Source organism: Choloepus didactylus, chromosome 10 (genome assembly GCF_015220235.1).
Source record: "Choloepus didactylus isolate mChoDid1 chromosome 10, mChoDid1.pri, whole genome shotgun sequence".
Classification (NCBI taxonomy): domain Eukaryota; kingdom Metazoa; phylum Chordata; class Mammalia; order Pilosa; family Megalonychidae; genus Choloepus; species Choloepus didactylus.
The window spans coordinates 96,528,550-96,553,954 of record NC_051316.1 but is presented as its reverse complement, the minus strand read 5'-3'; the positions used below and the strand labels follow the sequence as shown (position 1 = coordinate 96,553,954).

At 36.7% G+C, this 25,405-nt stretch overlaps 1 protein-coding gene and 1 pseudogene across 6 annotated transcripts in view; both read left to right on the top strand.

The window, feature by feature from the left end:
• Positions 1-25,405, top strand: part of GAPVD1 (GTPase activating protein and VPS9 domains 1) — a 128,322-nt gene that overhangs the window by 71,116 nt on the left and 31,801 nt on the right. For 2 of the 6 annotated variants that reach the window (XM_037850942.1, XM_037850940.1), the window contains exons 8-13: positions 3,358-3,424; positions 4,601-4,726; positions 14,334-14,507; positions 16,780-16,920; positions 18,005-18,139; positions 18,599-18,718. In XM_037850942.1, coding sequence (XP_037706870.1) covers positions 3,358-3,424; positions 4,601-4,726; positions 14,334-14,507; positions 16,780-16,920; positions 18,005-18,139; positions 18,599-18,718 — 763 coding nt within the window. Of the gene's footprint in view, positions 1-3,357; positions 3,488-4,600; positions 4,727-14,333; positions 14,508-16,779; positions 16,921-18,004; positions 18,140-18,598; positions 18,719-25,405 lie in introns of all 6 variants that reach the window. The other 4 variants (XM_037850941.1, XM_037850939.1, XR_005219081.1 and 1 more) reach the window with 3 other exon arrangements.
• On the top strand, positions 7,898-9,336 carry LOC119545444 (annotated as a pseudogene).

Here is a 25,405-nt window from a genome sequence, read left to right as displayed (position 1 = left end):
TGTGATCTTCATTTGTTTCCCTGACTTCCTTTAGTTCTTTGTCCATGTCTTCCTTTATGTCTCTGAGCATATTTAGGACCTTTTTTTTTTAAGTCTTTTTCTGCTATGTTCAGGTCTGGTACTCCTCATTGATGGTTCCTAATGCTTTAATTCTTTGGCCTTTGCTTCCTGTTTCTTTGTATGTTTTCTAACCTTTGGTTGAAACCTGGACATTTTTGATGTTTTAATGTATTATGTATCACTGGAATTTAGACCCTAAGGTATCTGTTCCTTAAGCTTGCATCCAGCTAGTATTATGACAGAGATTTCCTTGATTGCCTGGAGCTAACCAAAAAAAAAAAAAAAAGAAAAAGAAGAAAACTCCTTTCCCAGTCTTTGCAGATTGACCAGTGCAAGTGTTCTCCTTCAAGGCATATCCATTAAATGAGTTTAGAGAATAGCTCTAGGCCAAAGCTTGGGGCCTCCCTGATTCTTTCTGCACATGCATCTTGTCTTGGGCATGCTTGTGTGGTCCTAGGAATTCCCATTTATACAGTTCTGAATGCTCCCTCTTCCCTAGAAAACAGGAAATAGTTTCTGGGCCCTGCACTGTATGTCTTACAGCCAGCAGTCCTTTGCCCCAGACAGCACAACTTGACTGATCTCCTACAGCGTTTTGTAGGAGAGTTCCATGAGCTCCCTTATGTACGCAGGGCTAGTTCTGGGACAACAAGTCCCTCAGATCACTACCATACAGTTTGGGGCAGATACATATATGCTGTATGTGCACAGTGGTTACTTGGCCTCCTCTGAAACTGGGGTTAGGTATCTGTACAGTGAGTGCTGGCCAGCTCCTTGCCCAGCTGTGCTGGTGAGTGGTGTGGGAGGGGCCAGCTTGGGCACTGCAGAATACTACTGATTTTAAGTAGCCTTTTTCTTGATTCACTGCTCACCCTGTTACTGCAGTTCTTATCCATTTTCTGGAGCTTTGAGAAAGATGTTTCTGCCAGTTTTTGCTGGTTGTACAAAGCTTCTATGAGAGTACGGAGCCCTGAAGATCTCACTTTGCCATCTTAATGACATGATTTCTTATATGGGTAAGCTATTGGACTAGATTTATGTTTCTCAGTGGAGATGGTGTTGGAATTCTGAGTAAGATAACTTTTCATTTTTTGGGACGTTCCATGCATTGCATGATGTGTTTTATCTTGTGCTCTTGGGACTAAGTTCCAGTAGAATTCCTCAGTTATTCTAAGAACCAAAATTGCCCCCAAATGGCTGAAAAATATTGGGCTAGATGACTGTACTGGTTTGTATATATTATGTCCCCCAGAAAAAGCCATGGCCTTTGATGCAGTCTTGTGGGGGCAGACATATTAGTGGGAATTAAGTTGGAACGTTTGGATTAGGTTGTTTCCATGGAAATGCGCCCCACCCGACTATGGGTGATAACTCGAATTGGATAATTTCTGTGGAGTTGTGGCCTCGCCTATTCAGCATGGGCCTTGAATTAGTTTACTGGAGCACTGTATAAGCTCAGACAGGAGCAAGCTTGCTACAGCCAAGAGGGACACTTTGAAGAATGCACAGGAGCTGAGAGAGAAACTGCAGTTTACAGAGACACTTTGGAGATGGCCTTTGAAAGCAGACTTTTGCTCCAGAAAAGCTAAGAGAGGACAAACACCCCAAGAGCAACTGAGAGTGACATTTTGGAGAGAAGCTGAAGCCTGGAGAGGAACGCCCTGGGAGAAAGCCATTTTGAAACCAGAACTCCGGAGCAGACGCCAGCCGCATGCCTTCCCCGCTGACAGAGGTTTTCCCGATACCATTAGCCATCCTCCAATGAAGGCACCTGATTGTTGATGTGTTACCTTGGACACTTTATGGCCTTAAAACTGTAACTGTGTAACCAATAAACCCCCTTTTATAAAAGCCTATCCATTTCTGGTGTTTTGTGTTCCGGGAGCATTAGCAAACTAGAACAATGACTTTTAAAATTCTTTCAATTCTGAGATTCTGTGTTTTGAGTGTAGCTTAGAGTTCATAGGTTCTCTAGTTTAGGGACATGAAATGAGATTTTTATATTCCAGTGTGACTAGATTTAAATACTGATTTTCCTTATACGATTACACGCTTGCTTGTCCTTGGTTATGGTTTGGAGAAATACTTCACTATAGAATGATCCTTTTGTTTTCTGTTAATTCATATATCACTTTTCAGGCTTTTAAAAGGATTTTTACTGGAAGATTTATTGCGAGTCTCTCAGAGTTTACCAGTCCAAGTTCATCTTAAAAATACAAAATTCTGTTATTTCCATTTCTGCATTAATTTCAAACCAATAAGAAAAATCTATTTTTAAATGGCTTTTGAAAAACATTACATGTGCAAATGTATAGAATCATTTAAAAACATTTTATTTTTTATTTAAGTAAAAGAACAACAACCTAGAGGATTGTTTTATTTACTTATTTTTGTTTTGTTTTTCTTTTTAAGTAAGGATACTATTATTCTTCCTACATTTTCCCTCAATAGGCTGGAGTGTCCAGGGTTGTGAGTTCAGATTCCATATGTGCTTAAAACATGTTATTAGGCCTGTAACAAACCAGTCAACCTCTCTTTAATTTGGAGAGACATACAAAGCTGACCCTTGAGGCTTGTGGGGAGTGAGTAGTTACGTTATTTGGAAAGCATTCAGTAAATAGAAAGAAACATTATAAAAATGCATCAGCTTAAAGCCAGAAATGGCTGTGAAGTCACACTTCACCTTCAGGTATTGACTTTTGTGGGCTTGTATATGCTGACTGAGTGGAGGTTCAAACCACACTAGATAAATCCTGGAGCCTGTAACATAATTTGATTTTTCTTCCTATTGAAGTAGTTTATTAACTTTGAAAAAATGTCCTGCGTATTTAATATGTGTCATGTGCCTTGCCAGATGCTTTATGTGTATCTTTTTATTTAATCCTCAAACAACTCCATGATATGTGCATACTGTTACTATCCTCATTTTATAGATTAAGAAACTGAGGCTTAGAGAACTTAAATAACTTACCCAAAATTACATAGCTGGTGCGTGGGAGGGCCAGAAGAACCTGCTGACTCCAAAGCCCTTTGATCTCTACAATCCTAACCACTGCTCATCGTATGTGGGGTTGTTTGTACAATCTCTGACATTGGTTGGGTGATGGAAAGGCATAGGTTCGGTTGTTTTAACTGATACTTTATTCCATGGGTACTTAAAAGCTTGAATAGAATCTCATAAATTGGTTTTCAGTTAAAAATGATAATTTAAGATTAAGACTTTACATCTGGATCTACTGTTGTTTTCATATAAGTACTTTCAATTTGATAAACCAAAATTTGCATTTTATTTTTCAGGTCCTAAACATGCAACTTTCGGATGGAGGACAAGGAGATGTCCCTGTTGATGAAAACAAACTCCACGGTAAACCTGATAAAACCTTGCGCTTTTCCCTCTGCAGTGATAATCTGGAAGGAATATCTGAAGGTGAAGGGTTACTTCATTCAAGGAGTTGTGTGATTCAAGTAGTATTTTGTTTTTTTTTGTTCTTTAAAGGAGCCTTATAAATTATAATCACGCCATCTGTGCCTCTCACGTTGGAGAGTAATGAAGTTTTCCTCTGATGTGCTTGAACAGTTGGCTGTAAAGATTGTTTCCTGACCAAAATTAAGATTGCAAGAGGCCTTTGATCATATCAATGCCTAATATATGTCATTGAGACTGAAAATATCAATAGGCTTTATTTCTCCAGTATTAATATACACACCAAAGCTTATAGTGCTCCTTTAGAGGGATATAATGCATGTGTAAATGGAAAAAAAATGGACTCACTAGTATTTCAGGATGTTGTGTATAGTTTTTAATGTTCTGTATTTCTTTATTCACATTCTCTCTAACACTCCTTTATGAAGCAGAGGCATACAACAGAAATGGGAATAAAAAAGAAAATTAAAAGCCAAGATTGTGAAGTGAGAATATGTCATTCCACATACTAGGACAAATATTTTTAATGAAAAAAAAAAATTAAGTTTACTAACATTTTTAAGTAAATATTAAATATAATAGCTCTTCCTTTTTATCTCATTTTTTTAAAAATCACATACATACTGTATGTTCATTCCAGAAAATGCAGAAAAGAAAGTGAATCATCTGTATTCTCACCATTCTGTTAAATATAGTGAACATTTAAATTAGGCTTATGCTGTTTTGTAACCCTTTTTTGCTTAACAGTATAGTATTAACATTTCCTTTTATAATTTAACAGTCTTAAATAACATGCTTATTAATGACTGTTTTCTTTACCTTCAAATGTGTGTATCATAATCACTGTGCTATTATTAAACATTTATGTTTTTTCCACTTTTCAGACATTATTTAAAAACCTTTCAACTAGCATCCATGGATTAAATTTTGATTATTTCCTTAGATAAATTCCTGGAATCAAAATTGCTAGCTCAAAGGGCTTGTATATTTTTAAGTTACAGATGCAGTATTAAAAGCACTTTAATCAGTCTTTAGTCTCTTATTAAGGCATGAAAGATTGCATGGTGGCTCATGACTGTTTTGAAAGGATCACTCATAGGAAATAAATTTCTCTAGGTCCTTCAAATCGCTCCAATTCAGTGTCCTCACTAGACCTGGAAGGAGAGTCTGTATCAGAACTTGGAGCAGGACCTTCTGGAAGTAATGGAGTTGAAGCTCTACAGCTGTTAGAGCATGAACAAGGTAAAGTGAAGTTGAACACAGTTATTCAAGGAGCAAAGGATTTACCTGATTATAAAATAAACAGCTTGCTTGCCTGTAAGTTGACTGTGTTCAGGAAGTGTTTATATAGTCCCATCAGTTCTTAAAAATGAGTGTAGTTGGTTGTTACTGCAACGGAGAGGCTAAGCCTACTTACAATTATGCCTAAGAATCTCCCCCTGAGAATCGATTTGTTGCTCAGATATGGCGCTCGCTCTCTCTCTCTCTCTCTCTCTCTCTCTCTCTCTCTCTCTCTCTCTCTCCCTCTCTCCCTCTCTCCCTCTCCCTCTCCCTCTCCCTCTCCCTCTCCCTCTCCCTGTCTCCCTCTCCCTCTCCGTCCCTCCCTCCCTCCCTAAACCCATTCAGCAGGTGAACTCACTGCCCTCCCCCCTACATGGGACATGATTCTCAGGAGTGTAAATCTCCCTGACAACACAGAACATGACTCCCAGGAATGAGCCTGAACCCAGCATTGTGGGATGGAGAAAATCTTCTTGACTGAAAGAGGGAAGTGAAATGAAACAAAAGGAAGTGAAATGAAACAAAATGAAGTTTCAGTGACTAAGAGATTTCAAATGGAGTTGAGAGGTCACTCTGGAGGGCATTGTTAGATGCTATATAGATATCTCTTTGTAGGTTTTAGTATATTAGAATGGCTAGAAGGAAATACCTGAAACTGTCAAACTGCAATCCAGTACCTTGATTCATGAAGATGATTGTATAACTATGTAGCTTACATGGTGTGATGGTGTGTGATTGTGAAAACCTTGTGGTTCACACTCCCTTTATCCAGTGTACGGGTGGATGAGTAGAAAAATGGGGATAAAAACGAAATGAAAAATAGGGTGGGATGGGGGGGTGGAATGATTTGGGTGTTCTTTTTTACTTTTATTTTTTATTCTTAATTTCATTCTTTTTGGAGTAATGAAAATGTTCAAAAATTGATCGTGATGGTGAATGCTCAATTATATGATGAAACTGTGAACAGTTGGTTGTACACCATGGAAAAAAAAGTGTAGTTGGTAAGTGCATAGAATAATTACATGAATTAATTTGAATTATGTAATATTAGGCATTTCAATTCTGAAATATTTATTATTTTAGGGATGCAAAGATAAATACTCAGGTCTGAAAGAACCTACAATATCCTGGAGGGAGACAGGTAACAAATAATTAAAATTGTCAAAATGTACTTTGACAGTTTGAGTGAGAGATGCATGTGGTTGAAACTCTAGGGAAAAGTTTACCAGAAAAAAAATATTGGTCTTAATGATTGTCTAGCATTCAGCTGGCAGAAATTGGAGGTAGGTCATTCTTGGTGAAAGGATAGTGTAAACCAAGTCAAAGAGGTGGAACACCGTAGCATTTGTTTAGGAAATATCAAGTAGGGGAATATGGAGAGGTAAGGGTTAAAAAGGTGGATTCCTACAGTGGCAAGAAGGAAGTCTGTACTTCAGTAGCAAACTGGAAGCCTCTGAAAAGTTTAGGTTAGATGAGGGTGAGGAGTTGAGATTGATATCCTCTTGTGCTTTAGCAGGATTAATTTGAGAAAGTCTTTGAATTTGTTCAATTAAGAATACTTGGGTGCCTGTTGAGGGCACATGCTCTCAATAGGGTTTGAGATAGTGATTCTTAGACTTCGGTATGTATAAAAATTTCCTAGGAAGGTTTTGTTTTTATTTTTGTTTTTCATTGCAATTTTATTGAGGTATAGTCACGTACCATACAGTCATCCAAAGTGTACAATCAGTTGTTTACATATCATCATATAGTTGTACATTCCCATTCCTCACCACAGTCGGTTTTTGAGCATTTTAATTACTCCAAAAAAAAAAAAGAAGAAAAGTAAAAAAGAACACCCAAAACAACTCATTCTCCCTATTATTCATTTACTTTTTTTTGTCCCCATTTTTCTACTCATCTGTTCATACACTGGATAAAGGGATTGTGAGCCACAAGGTTTTCTACTATCACACAGTCATACCTTATAAACTGTATAGTTATACACTTGTCTTCAAAGATCAAGGCTACTGGGTTGCAGTTCAACAGTTTCAGGTATTTACTTCTTGCTTTCTAATACACTGAAAACTAAAAAGGGATATCTGTATAATGCATAAGAATAATCTCTAGAATGACCTCTTGACTCCATTTAGCCCATGAAACTTTACTTTGTTTCATTTCTCTTTCCCCTTTTGGTCAAGAAGGCTTTCTCAATCCCATGATGCCAGGTCCAGACTCATGCCTGGGAGTCATGCCCCATGTTGCCAAGGAGATTTACAACCCTTAGGGAGGCTATTTTTGTTTTTGTTTTTGTTTTTAATTTTAAGTTCAGTTTTATTGAGATGTATTCACATACCCTACCGTCATCCATGGTGTACAATCAACTGTTCACAGTATCATCATATAGTTGTGCATTCATCACTCCTATCTATTTTTGAACCTTTTCATTATACCAGAAAGAATAAAAATAAGAATAGAAAATAAAAGTAAAAGAGAGCACCCAAATCATCCCCCCCATCCCACCCTATTTTTCATTTAGTTTTTGTCTCCATTTATCTGCTCATCCATCCATACACTGGATAAAAGGAGTATGATCCACAAGGTTTTCACAATCACACTGTCACCCCTTGTTATACAATCGTCTTCAAGAGTCAAGTCTACTGGGTTGAAGTTTGATAGTTTCAGGTATTTACTTCTAGCTATTCCAGTACATTAAAACCTAAAAAGAGATACCTATATAGTACGTAAGGATGCCCACCAGAATGACCTCTTGACTCCATTTGAAATCTCTCAGCCACTGAAACTTTATTTTGTTTCATTTCATTTCTCCCTTTTGGTCAAGAAGGTGTTCTCAATGCCATGGTGCTGGGTCCAGATTCATCCCTGGGAGTCATATCCTGCATTACCGGGGAGATTTACACCGCGGGAGGCAGGTCCCATGTAGTGGGGAGGGCAGTGAGTTCTTCTGCTGAGTTGGCTTAGCTAGAGAGAGAGGGCCATATCTGAGCAACAAAGAGGTACTCTGGGGAGACTCTTGGGTACAACTATAAGCAGGTTTAGCCTCTCCTTTGCAGTAAAGAACTTCATAAGGGCAAGCACCAAGACAGAGGGCTCGGCATACCACACTGCCAGTCCTCAGTGTTTGTGAGAACATCAGCAACATTCCAGGTGAGGAAGTCCAATACTTATGGATTTTCCCCCAGGTCCTTATGGGGCCCTGCATACATATTTTTATTCTCTGCCCAAATTACTTTGGGATGTGTCGCTGTTTCATACTAACCTGTTCAAACCCCAGATCTCACTTCCTATTCAAAGTTCCGTGTAATTATGGTGTTTCAACAAACTGACTGTACAAGTTAAATTGTTTAGAAAATATAGTTCCTGCACCAAATAAACATCTCTTCCCTTTGTCTCACATGGAAGTTGAAGTTTTAAAACATAGTCAGTGACAGAAACCACCTGTCTTGCTGCAGGTCGCTATGGCCAGCCAGACTCAGGAGATCCATCAGCTCCTTCAGGCAGAAAAAAGGGCCAAGGACAAGCTAGAGGAGGCCAAAAAGAGGAAAGGGAAGTGATTAAAACAAGCTAGGGAAGAAGCTATGGCAGAAATTGACCAATATAGAATGCTGAGAGAGAAGGAATTTCGGCTGAAACAATCTAAGATAATGGGCTCTCAGAGGAAATAGAAGAACAAACACTAGGGAAGATACAAGACCTAAATGGAAGTTACAAGTACATGGAAAGCATGATGAAACAGCTTCTGAGCATGGTCTATGACACGAAACCAGAAATGCATGTGAATTACAGAGCTAACATAACCGTGCACTACAATCTTCAATAAATGGTGTGTGCGTACCAAAAAAAAAACCATAGTCAGTATCGTCCTTTACCCTTTGGCCCGATTTGCCCTAGTCCTAACCAGATCTGCTTCATTCATATCTCTAATTGAAGTCTGGACTCTTTTTCAGTTTTTTTCACAGTTGCTGTATGTGCTAATACTGGCAGTCATATCTGCTGAGGTCGAGCTCTGAGTTTCAGGTGTAACACAGATACCCAGACTTCCAGAGACCAATCAGGTTATACACAAAGCGATTAGCATCTCGGAATCTGGAGATAGCCATTACAATTCAGGAATAGATATGACTGCTATAAGAGCTACAAACTCAGGACCAGTACAATAAGTGTTCCCTTAATGTGCTGTACTCTAAGATTCAATTCTGAGTTTACACATTGTAATTAGTCCATATTGGTGAGGCATTATAGTATTTGCCTTTGTTTCTGGTATACTTCACTCAAAATGCTGTCTACAAGACCCATTCATCTAGGGAGTTTTTTTTAAATGCTGTTTCCCAAGTCTCACTTCTAGAAATTGAGGTTCATTTTATCTTTAGAGAGGCAAGGAGGTTATCTTTTGTGTAGGAGTCGGTATGGGTATGCATGCTACGTCCAGCTTTAATAAAAATAATGCGTTATTTTATGGGATTGATTAATCACTTTCTCAATCAGGATTAAATTTGCTGCAAAAAACAGAGAAACAAAATAATATTGGCTTAAAACAGTAATTGAAGGCGTTATCACTCTTAACACGCTCTCTAGGCGACTCTGATGCATGAGGTTAGTAGCCAATAGTTTGAGAAATGTTAGGTCAAGAAGGGAATTGAGGCAAATTGTAGTCTGCTTCTCGTTAGTCAAGCAAAGAGTCGAGTCTGGAATGGTGGAGGGGTTTATCCAGTCAAGTGAAAATTTGTGTGTGATTTTTTTTTTTTAGTGTGGCTATATCTGTTAATTTCCTGATTGCCATAATAATGCTACATTGCAAAACACCCCAAAACTTAGTGGCTAAAGCATTAACATGTATTTTTGCTCTGAAGTCTGTGGGGTCAGCTGAGTGGTTCTTCTGATTTCTTCTGGACTCACTCATGCCCCTCTGGTCACCAGTGATTAGGTAAGGAGTTCTGCTAATCTTGATTGACTGGCGGTCAGTTGGTCAGTGAGGGATTGGCTGGCCTAGAATGACCTTAGTTTTGTTCTGTATGTTCCCTCATCCTCCAGCATGCTAGCCGAGGCTTGTTTTCATGGGAGAGGCAAGGATGTGTGAGAGAGAGAACAGAAGTTTACAAGGCTTCATGAAGCCTAGGCTCACAACTGTCATACTTCCTCTTCACCCATTTGGCCAGAGCAAGTCACAAGGCCTTTACAGATTAAAAAAGAAGGCTTGATGGGAGGATCCTTCCCGGCTACTCTGTAAGGAACCTGTATACAGGGAGACACTTGATTGCATTGGTAACCCCATTTGATCTACCATAAGGGAGAGTATATGTATTGTGCTTATTTCAGAGAGGTTAAGAGGTTGTATCCATGAGGAAATTCAGTGTCTTGGTACCAGGTGCTCAGCTTTAGTGATAAAATGTCCAACTCGAAATTTAAAAACATGAAGTTTTTTAAGTTGATTAAGAAGTCATAGCTGTGGAAGGAAGAAAGGAAGTGCTTCAGCATTGCAGAGCTGGAGAAGTGGCATTGGAGGGAGTGCTGTATCTGTGGAAATCCCCAAGGCAGTCTCCACAGAGGAACAGAAGGAAATAGAAGATAAAGTGACTAGTCAAGAGAAAGCTGAAGAAGCAAAATTAAAAAGCAAGGTATCTGCATCTGGGACAAAAGCCTGGACATTCAGTTTTCTTAAGGTAGTTACAGAAAGGGCAAAAATATTTTGATTCTAGGGATTACAACATGGCCAAAGCAAAAATGAAGAACAAGCAACTTCCTACTGCTGCCCTGGATAAGATGGAGGTCACAGGTGACCACATTTTCACTCCACAGGGCCTTCCTCAATGGAAACCATCTCTTGTTGCAGCAACACCTGGCTGATTGATTAAAAGCCCTGAACTGCATAAATCTTCTAACTCTGAATATTTCTCCTTAGTGCATCTTTTGAGACTAACAGCTTTGTAGGTAGTGGTAGTGCACTGAAGAAAAGGATATGTTAGAGTAGATACTTGAAAATAATTATATATATTACATAATTCCTGATATGCTGGCTCCAACAAGTAACAAGTTTAACAATTTTAATGTTTTGGATTTTCCTTACTTCATCTTAATTATAGCTTTGTATGTTACTCTTATTTGATTGTATTGATTTCTTTTGGATTTTGTAAAACTGAAGTTTAAGACCACAAGTTGGGAGAAAGGTCACATACTTCAAACAAAAACTGAACGACTCTGAAAGACTTGTTTCTCTGTCCTTCAACTTGAATGGCCTTAAACTTGTTTCAGCTTTAACAGTAGAATTTTACTTGAGCAATATTTGTCCCTTCTGTTGTAACTTAGGTGATTCTACTGTATGAGAGCAGCCGTTGAAGCTGGTATTTGTATTCTGTAGTGTTAGAATACTTACTGTTGTTGAAGATGTGAATGAAGTGTGCATGAGCATCACCTGTCAAATTCACAGGTTCCACTTTTGTAGATACGATAGTTTTGCACACCTCTCACAAATGTCTGTATTAATTTCTCACTTTAAAAAGTAGATGTGCCAACTAGAAGTACGAGAGTTCCTACACAAAACTCTGTATGTCATTGGAACCTTTTGTATAGTAAGAATAGTTTACAAACTTGGGCTTAAAGAACACCAAACTGAAGTCTTTACTCAGTCTGCCATAGACTTTAAGCCTTTGACATTTCTTACTAATATCCATGGCATTCAGTAGCCTTATGCAAATATGGTATGTTTCTTAGGCATATCTTTTGTCCTACGTAGAACATTTTATTCTGACTTTTATGAAAATTGCAATTCATGTCATTTATTTAAGTTTTTTTTAATGTAGAAATTTTTACAGTCAACTTTGGGGGCGGTAGAATAAAAGCCTTCAGTGTTCTGTCCCTTGCCCCTTACACCTTCCTTTTTTCTTTTTTAACTCAAATGGAATTGAGCTGTTTGGTCTGTTTAGAATAGAAGCAAAGGCATCTGTGTTCTTAACTCTTTACATTTGCTCTGCTGAATGTTATATTTTATAGCTAATAATGGTGTTTTCCTTATAATTTCTCAATTGTTAATTAACCACTGTTAATCCTGTGTTACTCTTAGTATTTGACAGTTGTTTAAATAGAAGGAACTTTATAATGAAAAAAATATATGAGAAGGCTGGCCCAGGAACCTATGTCAGGATGAGCTTGATGAGCTAAGTGTTTTAGGCTTGCTACAATTAGAGTAATTTACATGGTAGATGGAACATATCCATATCAAAATTATTTAATTAGATATTTGCTTCTGTAGAAAATATTTAAGAAAATACTGATTTAACATTACTTGTGGTTGATCTGGTTAGTAAGAACTTTAATTGGGACATTTTTACTACTTTTTGAAGAGTTCTTCCCGTAAATTGTTGCAATGCTGTAGCACGATAATGAGCATCAGTAGCCTGAGCTGGTACTATGTTTCTCCTCATCCTTAACTTGCACAGAGGCTCCTCTCTTTTGGAACCAGGTATCCTTTCTGGATCTTGGCTCCATGTGTATACCTGCTTTCCTATGACCACAAATCATAGATGTTGCCTTGAGAATAGCACCTGCATTTAAAGGCTGCCTAGCACTTTGAGGAAAGGTTGCTGATTATCTTCCTGTTCCACTGCCCTTTCCAAGGCAGAAACACAACAAAATCATTAATGTGCTCATTCATAATTTTAAGGATCAGTAATATATAAATATATTTATAATGGGAGCAATAGATTATTCCAAAATATATATAATCATTGTAGAATTGATTTAAGAATTAAAAATATCCCAAAGTAGAATTTCTGTATATAGTTGTTTTTTTAAGGATTTTTGCAAACTTTCATCATTAAATTCACACATTTGAGAAGATTAATCTTGCAGAGTCAGATCAGAGAGACCATGTTATTTCTGATCAAAATAGGATTCCTGCTTTGCTTTGGGACAGATGACATAACTTCTGCCTGAGGTTTAGTTTGTAATATACAATACTAATATTTAACCTACCTCAAAACTTGTTGAGGATCTGTGAAATGCTCAGTAAGTGCCCAAAATAAAATATTGTTGATTATCTCTTTATTAAAGACAAAATTTCCTCATTAAACCAACCTGCCTTCTGTAAAATCACAGTGCTTCAAATCTCAGAATTTTCCATTGGGAAAGATCTGTCACTAAGGATTCTTAGGTGTATTTGCTTAGCTTCCGTTATTGGTGCTTAGTGTAGAGAGTTTTAAAATTTTTCTATTTTTTGTTCTGCCTTAAAGCTCAGCTTATTGAAAACGTATTCCTAGGATGTTTTACCATTGCTTGATGAAGATTTTAACTAGATTAGCTTAATTATCCATTTCTGTGATTTCACAGTTGTGCGAAATGGCTAATTTTAATCATTGTCCTGTTTATTATAAATGAATGTTGGAGTAAACTGAAGTTGAAGATAAATACTTTATGAAAACTGGCTAAGGTCTGAAATAAACAGCCTGTTTCATGTCCCAAGAGCTCTTAATTTGATAGTACTTGAGAAACATTTCATTTTTGAAAACTATGTCTGACTAGGACAATTATAGTTCTTGGCAAGTTGAGATAATTAGGATTGTTGGGTTGTTTTGATTAATTGAAAGGAACATGTTTATTGTCTGTTTACAAGTTGTTCAATATTCTTGTGCTACTGACCTAAAAATACATCTTAACTGTTCTTCAAGAGAGGCCTGGTAGGATCTCTCCTTGTTATTACTCCAGTAGTTGGCATTATTGCTCTTTTTACTTGACAGGTTTATTGAGGTATAATTTACATACATTTGATGTAACAAAGCTATACCTCTGAATAGTCATTGATACTTTTTACTAAATCAGACATGTATTCTTTCTCAGTCTAAATTTGTGCAGTTTTATCAAAGCTGAACAGTAATGCCTACTCAAATTGTGCTCTAAACTTAGTGTTTGGTAATCCAGGGGCAGGAAGCCACTGGGAAGAGCACTTCTGAGTGGCAACTAAAGTAGTTTCTCTGATGGCCTTTTCGTATTCTCCAGCATTCAAACAGTTCTTCCATTTTTCATTTTCCTTTCACTTTCTTTCATCTTACCCTAATGCTGTTTATTCCTTAAGCCCCCTGATTGCACTCATTCAGTGGTGTTTAGGGATGATGAATTATCTATCCTTATTATTTCCAGTACACCACAAAACACTGTCCTGATCTGGATAATGACTAATTTGAATCATTGTCCCAACTCTGCAACTCATCATGCACTGCCAGACTTTTATTCTCCCAACACCCCAATACACCTTGTAAAATTATGATCAAAGTAATCCGATCTGGGATTGTTAACCTAAGGATAAAAATACTGATTCATTAATATTATGCCCTTAAATCTGTTACTGAATCTTTATCATTTGTGATGCAATATGACACTTCACCTGCATTAGAAGGGCCAAGAATAAATGGCTTTTTTGTTGAATGCATCTATAGTTTGGAGTTTATGTTAAAATTCATCAAACAGCCCTTCCAAAATTATACTTGTGAAATATGCAAAATAAAATAAGATTGATCTACCTAAAAAAAAAAGTCAGAGCTGTGCTACATTTTAAAGTGCTTAATTTTATTTTTGATAGCCACAACACAGGATAATCTTGATGATAAGCTAAGGAAGTTTGAAATTCGTGACATGATGGGACTAACAGACGATAGGGATATATCAGAAACAGTGAGTGAGACCTGGAGTACAGATGTCTTGGGAAGTGACTTTGACCCTAACATTGATGAAGATCGCTTGCAAGAAATTGCAGGTAACTGCTGTTTAATATCTTTGGAAGATTGCTGTTTAGATATTTATGTATCCATTCACCCTTCTTGGGGTGGAGTTTCAGTGCTTTGACAAACATGCTATATTAGCACTAACTGGAAAACTGTCATAGCTAACAAGGCATTTTTGTGCTGTTTTTAAAATTAAATATAGGTAGTATTTTCCCTTTCTGCCTTTAAGACCCCCCACCCCCAATAAACGAGCAAATGCAATCTTTGAATTAGCTCGGGTCAAGTCTTATTTGCAGGATACCGTGTATGTTCTCTGTCTGTGATTAGCATATTCTTTTTTTGAGAATAAATTACCTTAAAGTGAAAATTCTTACAAATCATAGTCATAAACTCTTTCAGAATAATATGATACTGAAGTTCTCTAAAAAATTAATTCAGCTGATTAATTCAGTCCCAAAAGGTAACTGGTTTTTTTCTTTTCTTTTTGTTAGCTTTGTGCATGTTAGGTTTATTGAGGTATACTTTACATACCTTAAAATTCATTCTTTTTGGGGTACTGTTCTGTGAGTTCTAACAGATTCATTTAGGCTTGTAGCCACTACTTTCATTTTCTTTTTAAATCATGGAAGATTTCAAACAGATTCAAGAATAAATAGTATAATGAATCCTATGTTCCTATCATCCAGCTTCAACAGTTATCCACACATGGCCAGTTTTGTTTTATCTGTGCTCCCACTTACTATTCCTTCCTCTCCTCCCTGCATTATGTTCGTGCAAGTTCTAGACATTATTTTATTTGTAATTAATTTGTGGTGTATTTTAAGGTAAGGACTTAACTCTTTGAGATAAATTTATTTTTCAGAAGTTCAGGCTCTTAGTATAACTTTTACCAGTAACTTTTTTCCGAAACTTTTTTTATGCATTGAAGTAGAATTTTCTTTTATTAGAACAGAAAATCAGAAGTATAGAGCTTTGGTATTTTTTTAAATTCATTTTTAAATTCATTTTTATTGAGATATATTCACATACCACACAGTCATCCAAAGTGTACAGTCAGTTCACAGTACCATCATATAGTTGTGCGTTCATCACCCCAATCTATTTTTTGAACATTTCATTGTACCAGAAAAAGTGAAAAAAAGAATAAAAAATAAAAGTAAAAAAGAACACCGAAATCACCCCCCCCGCACACTGTATTTTTCATTTAGCTTTTTGTCGCCATTTTTCTACTCATCAGTACATACACTGGATAAAAGAACTGCAATCCACAAGGCTTTCACAATCATAGTGTCACCCCTTGTAAGCTACATTGTTATACAATCGTCTTCAAGAGTCAAGGTTACTGGGTTGGAGGTTGATAGTTTCAGATATTTATTTCTAGCTATTTCACTGCACTAATACCTAAAAAGGGTTATCTATATAGTGTGTAAGAGCACCCACCAGAGTGACCTCTCGACTCCATTTGGAATCTCTCAGCCACTGAAACTTGGTATCATTTCATTTCACATCCCCCTTTTGACCAAGAAGATGTTCTCAATCCCACGATGTTGGGTCCAGATTGATCCCTGGGAGTCATATCCCACGTTGCCAGGGAGATATACACCCCTGGGAGTTAGATCCCACATAGTGGGGAGGGCAGTGAGTTCATCCGCCGTGTTGGCTTTCTGAGCTTGTGTATTTTTAACGCAAATGTACAATAATGTTTAATCCTTTCTATTTGTATTTTTAAGTTATGTAAATAGACTTCTTAATTGGTTTTGCAGTACTTTATTCCACATGCCAAAGTAGTATTTTTCCTAGCAGTATACTGTATTTGAGCAATAAGCTGCATTTGCAGTTGAATAAGTGCTGTAGAGGAGCTGTTGTATTTTACTGCAGTACATTTTATTGTTCTAAATGTGGCTAATGTGCCGGAAAAAAAGCATATTTGGCTAGTATAACTTTTTGTGGTTAAACCTCTCTGAGTGTTTTTCATCTCTGAGATTATAAATTTTAGAAAGATATTGGGGACACCTATAAAATGACATGCTGAAATGCCAAGGTAAAAGAAAGTTGAAATTTCTTGACTTGATGTATATTTTTTCTAGAGAGAATCAAAGCTGAACAGTAGGAAACTGATGAAAAGGAGGTTGTTCCTTTGTGACCAAAGTGGGGAGTTTTTATATCTAGTTGTTAGTGATTTAAATTATTCTTGTCCTTTCTTATGGGTAGACAGATTTTGTTAACTTTTTTGGCCTCTCTCCTTTGTCACTACTCTTTCCATCAGAATCTCTGTTAACCCTTTTCTCCCCACTGGTTATACAGGTGCAGCAGCAGAGAACATGTTAGGCAGTTTGCTGTGCCTGCCAGGTTCAGGATCAGTGCTTCTTGACCCCTGCACTGGTTCTACCATATCAGAGACAACCAGTGAAGCTTGGAGTGTAGAGGTATTGCCAAGTGACTCAGGTTAGTACACTCATTGTTTGCCTTTTCATTTGCACAGAAGTTTTAAATGTAAGGTATCCTAATTTCTATTTTATCTACATTTTGTCAAGTATACATTTGACAAGTGCAAGGCAATCACCTTGTTAAGAATTTCAAATGGAAATTAGTAGGGCATTTTCTTTCCATTGAGAATAAATGCAGTGTTGGATGAAATAGGCTAAGATGGCAGGTGCTTTCTGACTCTGTTCAGTTATTTTGGACACAATTGTTAATAACTCATTAGGGTTCCATGTGAATCATTGAGTTCTGTATCTCCTACTCATTCATCACAGGAAACAAATAACAAAACAGTGGTTGTGTGCCCAGTAAGCATGTTTAGATTTATCCCAGGGGAGAACGTGACCGTTGAAAAAATGTTCAGTTTATTTTTTAAATATCTTGAAATTGAGACTCTGGAGTCCTGAGAATTCTTTTGTGCAGGATTATTGGTTATTATAAATGTATATAAAGTGTTTTGTGCTTTCTCTTTTTTCATATATTGCATTTCAATTTTTTTTTCTAATTATGAAGGCAGATCTTTACCTTAAATTACATGTCAACCATCAGAATGAAAATATTTGTAACTGTTTATCTGCATTTCGTTCTATCTGATTTACTCTGCTCAAGACCAATTAAGTGATACGGTTACATATTGTATAATCCTAAAGCATTCAGACATGCTAACGTTTACCTAAAGAGACAGTGGGACTAGCTCACTGTCTGTTGAGTGTCCACGAGAGTTATTTTTTAGGATATAATTTACTTAATGCCGAGCTATGCTGTAGACTCTTGTCCAGTTTACCTGTTAACTAACAGCATAATCTGTGGGGTAAGTGATCTGGAAACAGTGTTCATCTGTGCACAACAAATTGACCTGTATTGGGATGGAAATTACACCCTTGACTTCTTTAACACTTGATCTAGCTTTGCTAACTGACCCATACTTAGAAATCTCTTATACTGATTTCATTCTTGCCTTGGTAACTTTCTTCTTCTGGGTCATTAAAGCTGAAACTGCAGCATGATAACAGAATTACTAAAGTGACACTTCATATCTGCTATTTAGAGGCTCCAGACCTGAAGCAGGAGGAGCGTCTACAAGAACTGGAGAGCTGTTCTGGACTGGGTAGCACATCTGATGATACCGATGTCAGGGAGGTCAGTTCCCGCCCCAGCACACCAGGCCTCAGTGTTGTGTCGGGTATGTCTGTCTTGTTTTAAGGAATAAGGATTTAAAAGTGTGAAGCTCCTAACACCCATTTATAAAGTTTATATGGAGGAGATACATTTTATTTACAGTCTGAGTGATTTCTAAGAAACAATTATTTTTATGGAACCTTAAATCTGTGAAGACTTAATGTGTGGCCTTACAGAACCTGTACAAGTAACAGTTTTGTGTGTTCCCTCTACAATATTTTTTCTATTCATGGTAGCCTCTGTTACTATACTTAGATATCATATGATAATTCTGATAATGTTGTGCAAATTAAGGTAAATATGTTTAAGCTATAGTAGGATAAAGAATATAATGCAAAACACCTTCAGTATAGAACTGGGAAACACAAAATTTGAGAATGCTTGAATATCTCCCAACTTCATATACTTTTTGTGTGATTATTTTGTTCTTCTTGCTATTTATTTTTAATATTATTTTTTCAAGGCATTAGTGCAACCTCTGAGGATATTCCCAATAAAATTGAAGACCTCAGATCTGAGTGCAGCTCTGATTTTGGGGGTAAAGATTCTGTCACTAGTCCAGACATGGATGAAGTAACACATGGTAAGAGAATGACTGTTTAAAGTGATCACATCCATATAAAACTGGCATTCTTACACACTGCTGGTGTCAGTAGCAATTGTTATAAAACTTTGGGGCATAATTTGGCAATATGTATCTAAGGCCTTAAATGTTCATATCCTAAATTGGACCTAGATAGTTCACTTTTGGGATCAATTATAAGGGAACAACTCCAAATACAGTATGGAGAAACTCTAATGTGCAGAACTGTTGTTCATAACATTTATATTTGCAAAAAATTGGAAACAATCTGAGAATTAAAAAATGAATGCTTCAGTGAATTTTGGTATAACTACTCAAATTAGTTTCCTAAGGCTGCCATAACAAAGTACCACAAACTGAGTGGCTTAAAACAACAGAAAGTTACCCTCTAACAGTTCTTTTGACTAGAAGTCCAAAATGAAGTTGTCGGCAAGTCCTGGCTTTGAAGGCTCTAGGAAAGATCATTCTTTGCCTCTTCTACTTTATGGTGGTTGGGCATTCTTTGGCTTGTGGCAGCATAACTCCAATCTCTGTCTCTTGTCTTCTTATGGCTTTCTTCCCTGGATATTTGTGTGTTTCCAAATCTCTCTCTCCTTATAAATAAGGATTCCATTCATTCCATTTAGGGCCCACCTTAATCCAATATGACCTCAACTTGATTACATCTGCAAAGACCCTATTTCCAAATAAGGTCACATTCACAGATATTGGGAGTTAGGACTTCAACATATCTTTATGGGGACATAATTCAACCCACAACACAACTTCTTAGAATTATGCAACCATATTTTAAATGCTTTATGAAATAACTTGGAGAAATAACTAGAACATAATAGTGCATGGAAAAATTATTTATAGAACTATATATACAAGGTAATAAAATGTTAAAAAGAAAGAAACTCATGCATAGAAAAAGAACTGGAAAGAAATCCCAGAATACTATCAGCATTTTTATATATTGGGTTCTGGATTTTGAGGTGACTTTTCTTTTTTTTACATTTTTGTTTATTCTGAACCAGGGTTTCTCAGCCTTGACACTGTTGACAATTTGTACCAGATAAGTCGCCAAATAATTCTTTGTTGTGAGGTCCGTCCTGTGTATTACAGGATCCCTGACCTCTACACATGGCATCCCACCCCACCCCCCACCCCACCCCACCTCCAGTTGTGCCAACCAAAAGCATCTTTAGACATTTCCAAATGTCCCTTTGGAGGGCAAAACCACCCCCAGTGAGAACTATTGTTCTAAATTAGCAGTTTTCAAAGTGTGATCTGTGGGTCCACTGAGGGTCCTCAAAACCCTTTCAGGGGGGTCTGTGAGGTCAGAATTATTTTCATAATAAAACTAAAGAGGTTATTGACCTTTTTCACTGTGTTAACATTTGTGCTGATGCTGCACAAGCAAAGGTGGGTAAAACTGATGATGCTTTAGCAGCGGCACCAAACTATACTAGTAGTCATTGTATTCTTCGCACTTGCAGTTAAAACAGAAAACCAGTTTTACTTAGGAATGTCTTTGATGAAGCAGTAAAAATTATTAACTTAATTACATCTCAACCCTTGAGTACACATCTTTATAATAATCTGTGTGAAGAAACTGGAAGTAACCCTAAAGCATTTCTGTTACATTTTGAAAGACACTCAGATAGTCTCAGGGAAAAAAGCTTGTAGATTACATTGTGACTTAGCTAGCCTTTTTTGTTTTTGTTTTCCCGGAATACTACTTTTACTTGAAAGAACTACTGACAGACAAATTGTGATTATGCAGACTTGGTTATTTGGCATACATCTTCTTGAAAATGAACAAAGAGAGCCTGTCAATTTAAAGAAAATAGAATAGAGTTTGTTGCCGATGATAAAATTCAAGCTTCCACATAAAATTAGAATTTTGGAAAGCGTGTATCCATGTTCATGAGCTTGACAGTTTCCATTATTTGAGGCTGACTACCCCTGAGTGCTGATTTCTCCAGAGCACTCAAGGGATGGGTTGCTGAATGCCTGGCACAGGGCTTAGTGCCAGGACCCCTCCATGCCCTGCCACAGGCCTGCGCCACCAGAGCTGGGAACTGGAAGCCCCCGAGAGGCACGCCACGGGCACAACCCCTGGCACCTTGCAGTGGGAGGGCCTCCTCAGGCACTTTCTTCTGTCATTGTGATCCTTGGAGACATCAGATTCTGAAAGAGATCTGAAAGCTTCAGAAGAGCACTGATCTGTTGATAAGGAAGCTGCCCTTCAGCCTCCTGGTAAGAGAGAGATGTACTAAATTCTCTCATGATATGGACTTCAGTTGGCAAGCTCAGGTCCTGTTGGCCCTTCAAGAGGCAGCAGAAACATTTCTAGTTCATCTCTTTGAGGATGCCTACCTCCTCTCTTTATATGCTGGCCACTCATTCTTTTCCTGAAGGATGTGCCACTGGCCAGGAGGATCCAGGAGGATCTGAAACATTTAGGAGGAACTGAGCTCCTGTAGGGGATGTGTCTGTAAGCCTTTCCTGTTCACCCAGAGAGCAAGTGTACTTTGGAGGAAAACACCTCGCTTCTGTTCACTGGAGTTGGAGTTTCTCTGAAGGAATTTCCCTTCTCCATTCTTAGTCCCTTGTGGGCTTGCCTTCCCTTTGTTATGTAGAAAAGGCTGGACCTGTTTTTAACTTTATGCTTGGGACACAATGGCTAAGGTCTTTTTGTACAATGTTAAAGATATTTTTATATTAACTAATAACCACATGACCTGAATCTCGGACAGAGTTAAGCTTCTCCATGTTATAAGGACCATATGACCTCATTCTGATTTAGAAATCTTTTGCTTACCTTTGAAAATGTCTTGTTAGTAAAATTTCAGGGATGACACCAGAGACTCTTTTTAAAGCTGTGACCAGATCCATGGAGTCTGAGTGCTGTCTGGAGTTAGCTCTCTCTGAGCAGTATGTGCATGTTTCTTGGCTTTTTTTTTTAAAGAAGGAGAAGATTGAAGTTTGCATCACTTTCCTCTTTAACAGAGGTAATATATGAAACAATCAACACCAATTCCAAAGACCTCAGAATTATGTTCAGAAAAAGAGGCTCCAAGGTTGACTTCAGTTTGCAGCTTATTCATAGGAGTATTTTATTGATTTTGAAGATACCAAATTTGCTGGTTAATGGAGAAAAGGGCATTTACTTGCTATGTTAGACCTTTCTCTATAGCTTACAATTTTTACAATGTATGTATTTAATTTTATTTAAAACATAGGGCAAAAAATTAGGAGATAACCACTCCAGTCAGTTGCATGAGAGGGCTCATCTAGCATGCAAATCTCCATCCACCAGCTTAATCTCATCTTTAATGGTAACATTGAGTTATTGGGTGGACTGTGCCTGTTGACAGATTTATAGCTTTTCAAAAACTTAATTGGGGTTGAAATAGAAAATATTTAAGGTTTGATCTTCTAGTTCCAGTAAATTCTTTTCAATGTCATTCAGAAATTCTAAACTGTAGAATTTAACATTTTTTTCTTATTTGTAAATCAAGATGTGTAATAATTTATACTTTTGATTTTAAAGTGCTTTTTCAATTTTTTTACAGATATTTTTATAACCCTTTGTGGAGATATAATAGAAATAATTCTTTAATGGAAAAACTTAAAAACAAGATTATTAGAGCATACAGAGATTATACTTTTCTGTGTGTGTTAACATTAAGTTCTATTTTTGTACAATACATGTTTGTAAATTTAAACGAGAATTGAGGGATGTTTGTGCCTCCAATGGAATGAATATGAGCAGATAAAAACCTTGCCTTGTTGCAATTGGAAACAATTTAAAAGATATCCAGAGAAAAGAAGTGTTGCCCAAAGATTTCAGATTTTGTATGTGGTAAAAACGATTAGTGATGGGGGACTGCTACTAATGTGTGAGTCAACTGAATTCAGAGACAAACTGAAGGGCAGGACCAAGTTCTGTTGTTGAATAAACAAAATTTAACTCTTTAGAGAAACCTGTTATTATTCTACATTAACTCATATTTATGCAGATGATGGAATAAAGCACATCCATCCATGGGGGAAATAAAAAGAAGAATTTCCACAATTATCTGAAAAGGCTAATGAAATATCATCCCTTTTCCAACTATATATATCTGTGTGAGGCAAGATTTTCTTTACATACTTAAACCAAGACAACATATTTCAACAGATGAATGCAGAAGCAGGTAGGAGAATCTGGCTATGCTGTATTAAGCCATGTTAAGAAATATGTGAGAATGTAAAATAGTGCCTCTCTCTCATATCTTTTTGCTTTGGAAAATAAAGTTATTTTTCATAAAATGGTATAGCTGCTGTGGAAGACAGTTTGGCTGTTCCACAGGAAGCTAAGTATAGAACTGCCATATGATCTGGCAATCCCACTAATTATATACTCAGAAAAACTGAAAGCAGGCACACATACAGACATTTGCACACCAAGGTTCATAAGGGCATTATATACCATTACCAAAAGATGGAAACAACCCAGGTGTCCATCAATCAATGAATGGATAAACAAAATGTGGTATATACATACGATGGAATATTATGCAGCTATAAGAAGAAATGAAGTCATGACACTTGGAATTACATGGATAAACCTTGAGGACATTATATTGAGTGAAATAAGTCAGACATAAAAGGACAAATATTGTATGATCTCACTTATGAACTAAATATAACTAGTAAATTTATGGTGTTAATATCTAGAACATAGGTTACCAGAAGAATGAGGGCAGAGACTGGGGAAGTGAGCTTAATTTGTGCAGAGCAGGTATTAAGGTTGATTGTAAACGTTCGGAGATGGATGGAGACGATGGGAGCACATTATAGTGAGTGTAACTAACAGTGATGATATGTGAGTACATCTGTGGTTGTCAGGGAAAGTTTAGGGTTATGTATGTCACTAGAAGGAAAAAGCCAGAGGATGAAGCATAGGACTGTATAACATAGTGAACCCTCTTCAGGGTGAAAATGTTCTAGACTTGATTGTGTGATGTATGCACAACTCTGAATATATAAGTGATTGTACACTTTAGATGGATTGTACGGATGTGTATTTATCTCAGTAAAACTGCTAAAAATTTTCAGGGAATGAACACTTAAGATTTGTTCACTTTGTGTTATGTAAATTTTACATAAAAAGACTGAAAACAAATATTGAACTCTAATGCTAGATTAGAAGTCTTTAGAGGGAAGGTGTACTGATATCTAAATTTACTTTGAAATACATTAATAAAATAAGATGGATTCATGTACATATAGTAAATATAGTAAAATATTAATGTAGAATTTAGAAGATGGATATATGGATGGTCTCTGTAAAATTCCTTAAACTTTTATGAATATTCAAAATTTTTCACCTTAAAATGTTGGAAATAATAAGGTTTTTTAAAAACATTTAATTGGTTTTATTGTCATATATAAATTAATAAATATATAAAAAAATTTTAGTTTTAATTTCTAATATGGTAAATATCAATATAACCAACATAAACAAAAGCTCTTAGGGGGCCTCAGTAATTTTTAATGATGTAAAGTTGTCCTGAGACCAAAATTTTGAGAACTGCTAAACTAAACTGTCTTTCATAATGATACACTATTTCCATAATTTTAAAATGGAAGTTAATATATAAAATTGGGGAAAAAAGAAAAAGGGCATAATGGTGCTGTTGTTCATTATCATAAAAGATAACTTCAGACTAAAAATAAGAATTTCTTTTTTTTGCAGTTTATCTTCATTAGTCATGGATTCCATTTTTTATCTCCTCACTAAAATTTACTTATAACCCGTAGGTCAGTAGTTTGTGGTGCCTTCGCAGCCACGTACAGACAATTTGGTGAAAATTTGAATTGCCCAATGCACATGTACTGGCTATTGTTGAACAAGGTGATGCTCTGCCTTCTTATTTCAGCTCTTATACTGCAACAAGGGTCCTTTACGTGGTATATTTAGTGCCACGTTTTTTGCATTTTTGTGCTTTTTGTTGGTGATTTCACTCTTTAAAATGGCCCTCAACCATAGGTGGAAGTGCTATCTAGTGTTTCTAAGTGCAAGAGGGCTATGATATGCCTTAGAGAGAGAATAGGTGTGTTAGATAAACTTTGTTCAAGCGTGAGTTACAGTGCTGTTGGCCAGCAGTTCAGTGTTTAATGAATCAGCAATATATATTAAATGAGGGGTCTTTAAACAGAAACACACACAAACTAAATTATGTCTTGATCAGTTAAGCAATTGTGACTAGTAGATCTCAGAAACCTAGCCTGTGTTTCCCATTGGAGCAGTGGTTCAGCACTCACTAATTCTGAGTCTGTGGTGACCTTATAGAACGTAACTACTGCGAATAATGAGCATCAGCTGTATAAAGTTTTTTTCTTAATGCAATTTTATTGATATATACTCACACACCATATAATCCATACAAAGTATACAATCAGTGGCTCACAGTATCATTATATAGTTGTGCATTCATTGCCACAATTATTGAACATTATCCAAAATTTAAAAGTGTATTAAATAAGAAATAAAAAAGAATACCCAAACCATCCCATACCCATACCCCTCATCCACCCTATTATTTATATTTTTTGTTATTATTTTATTACTCATCTCTCCATACACTGGTTAAATAGTCAGTCGCCAACTTTCCACTATCACACAGACGCGTGATATATCACATGATACGC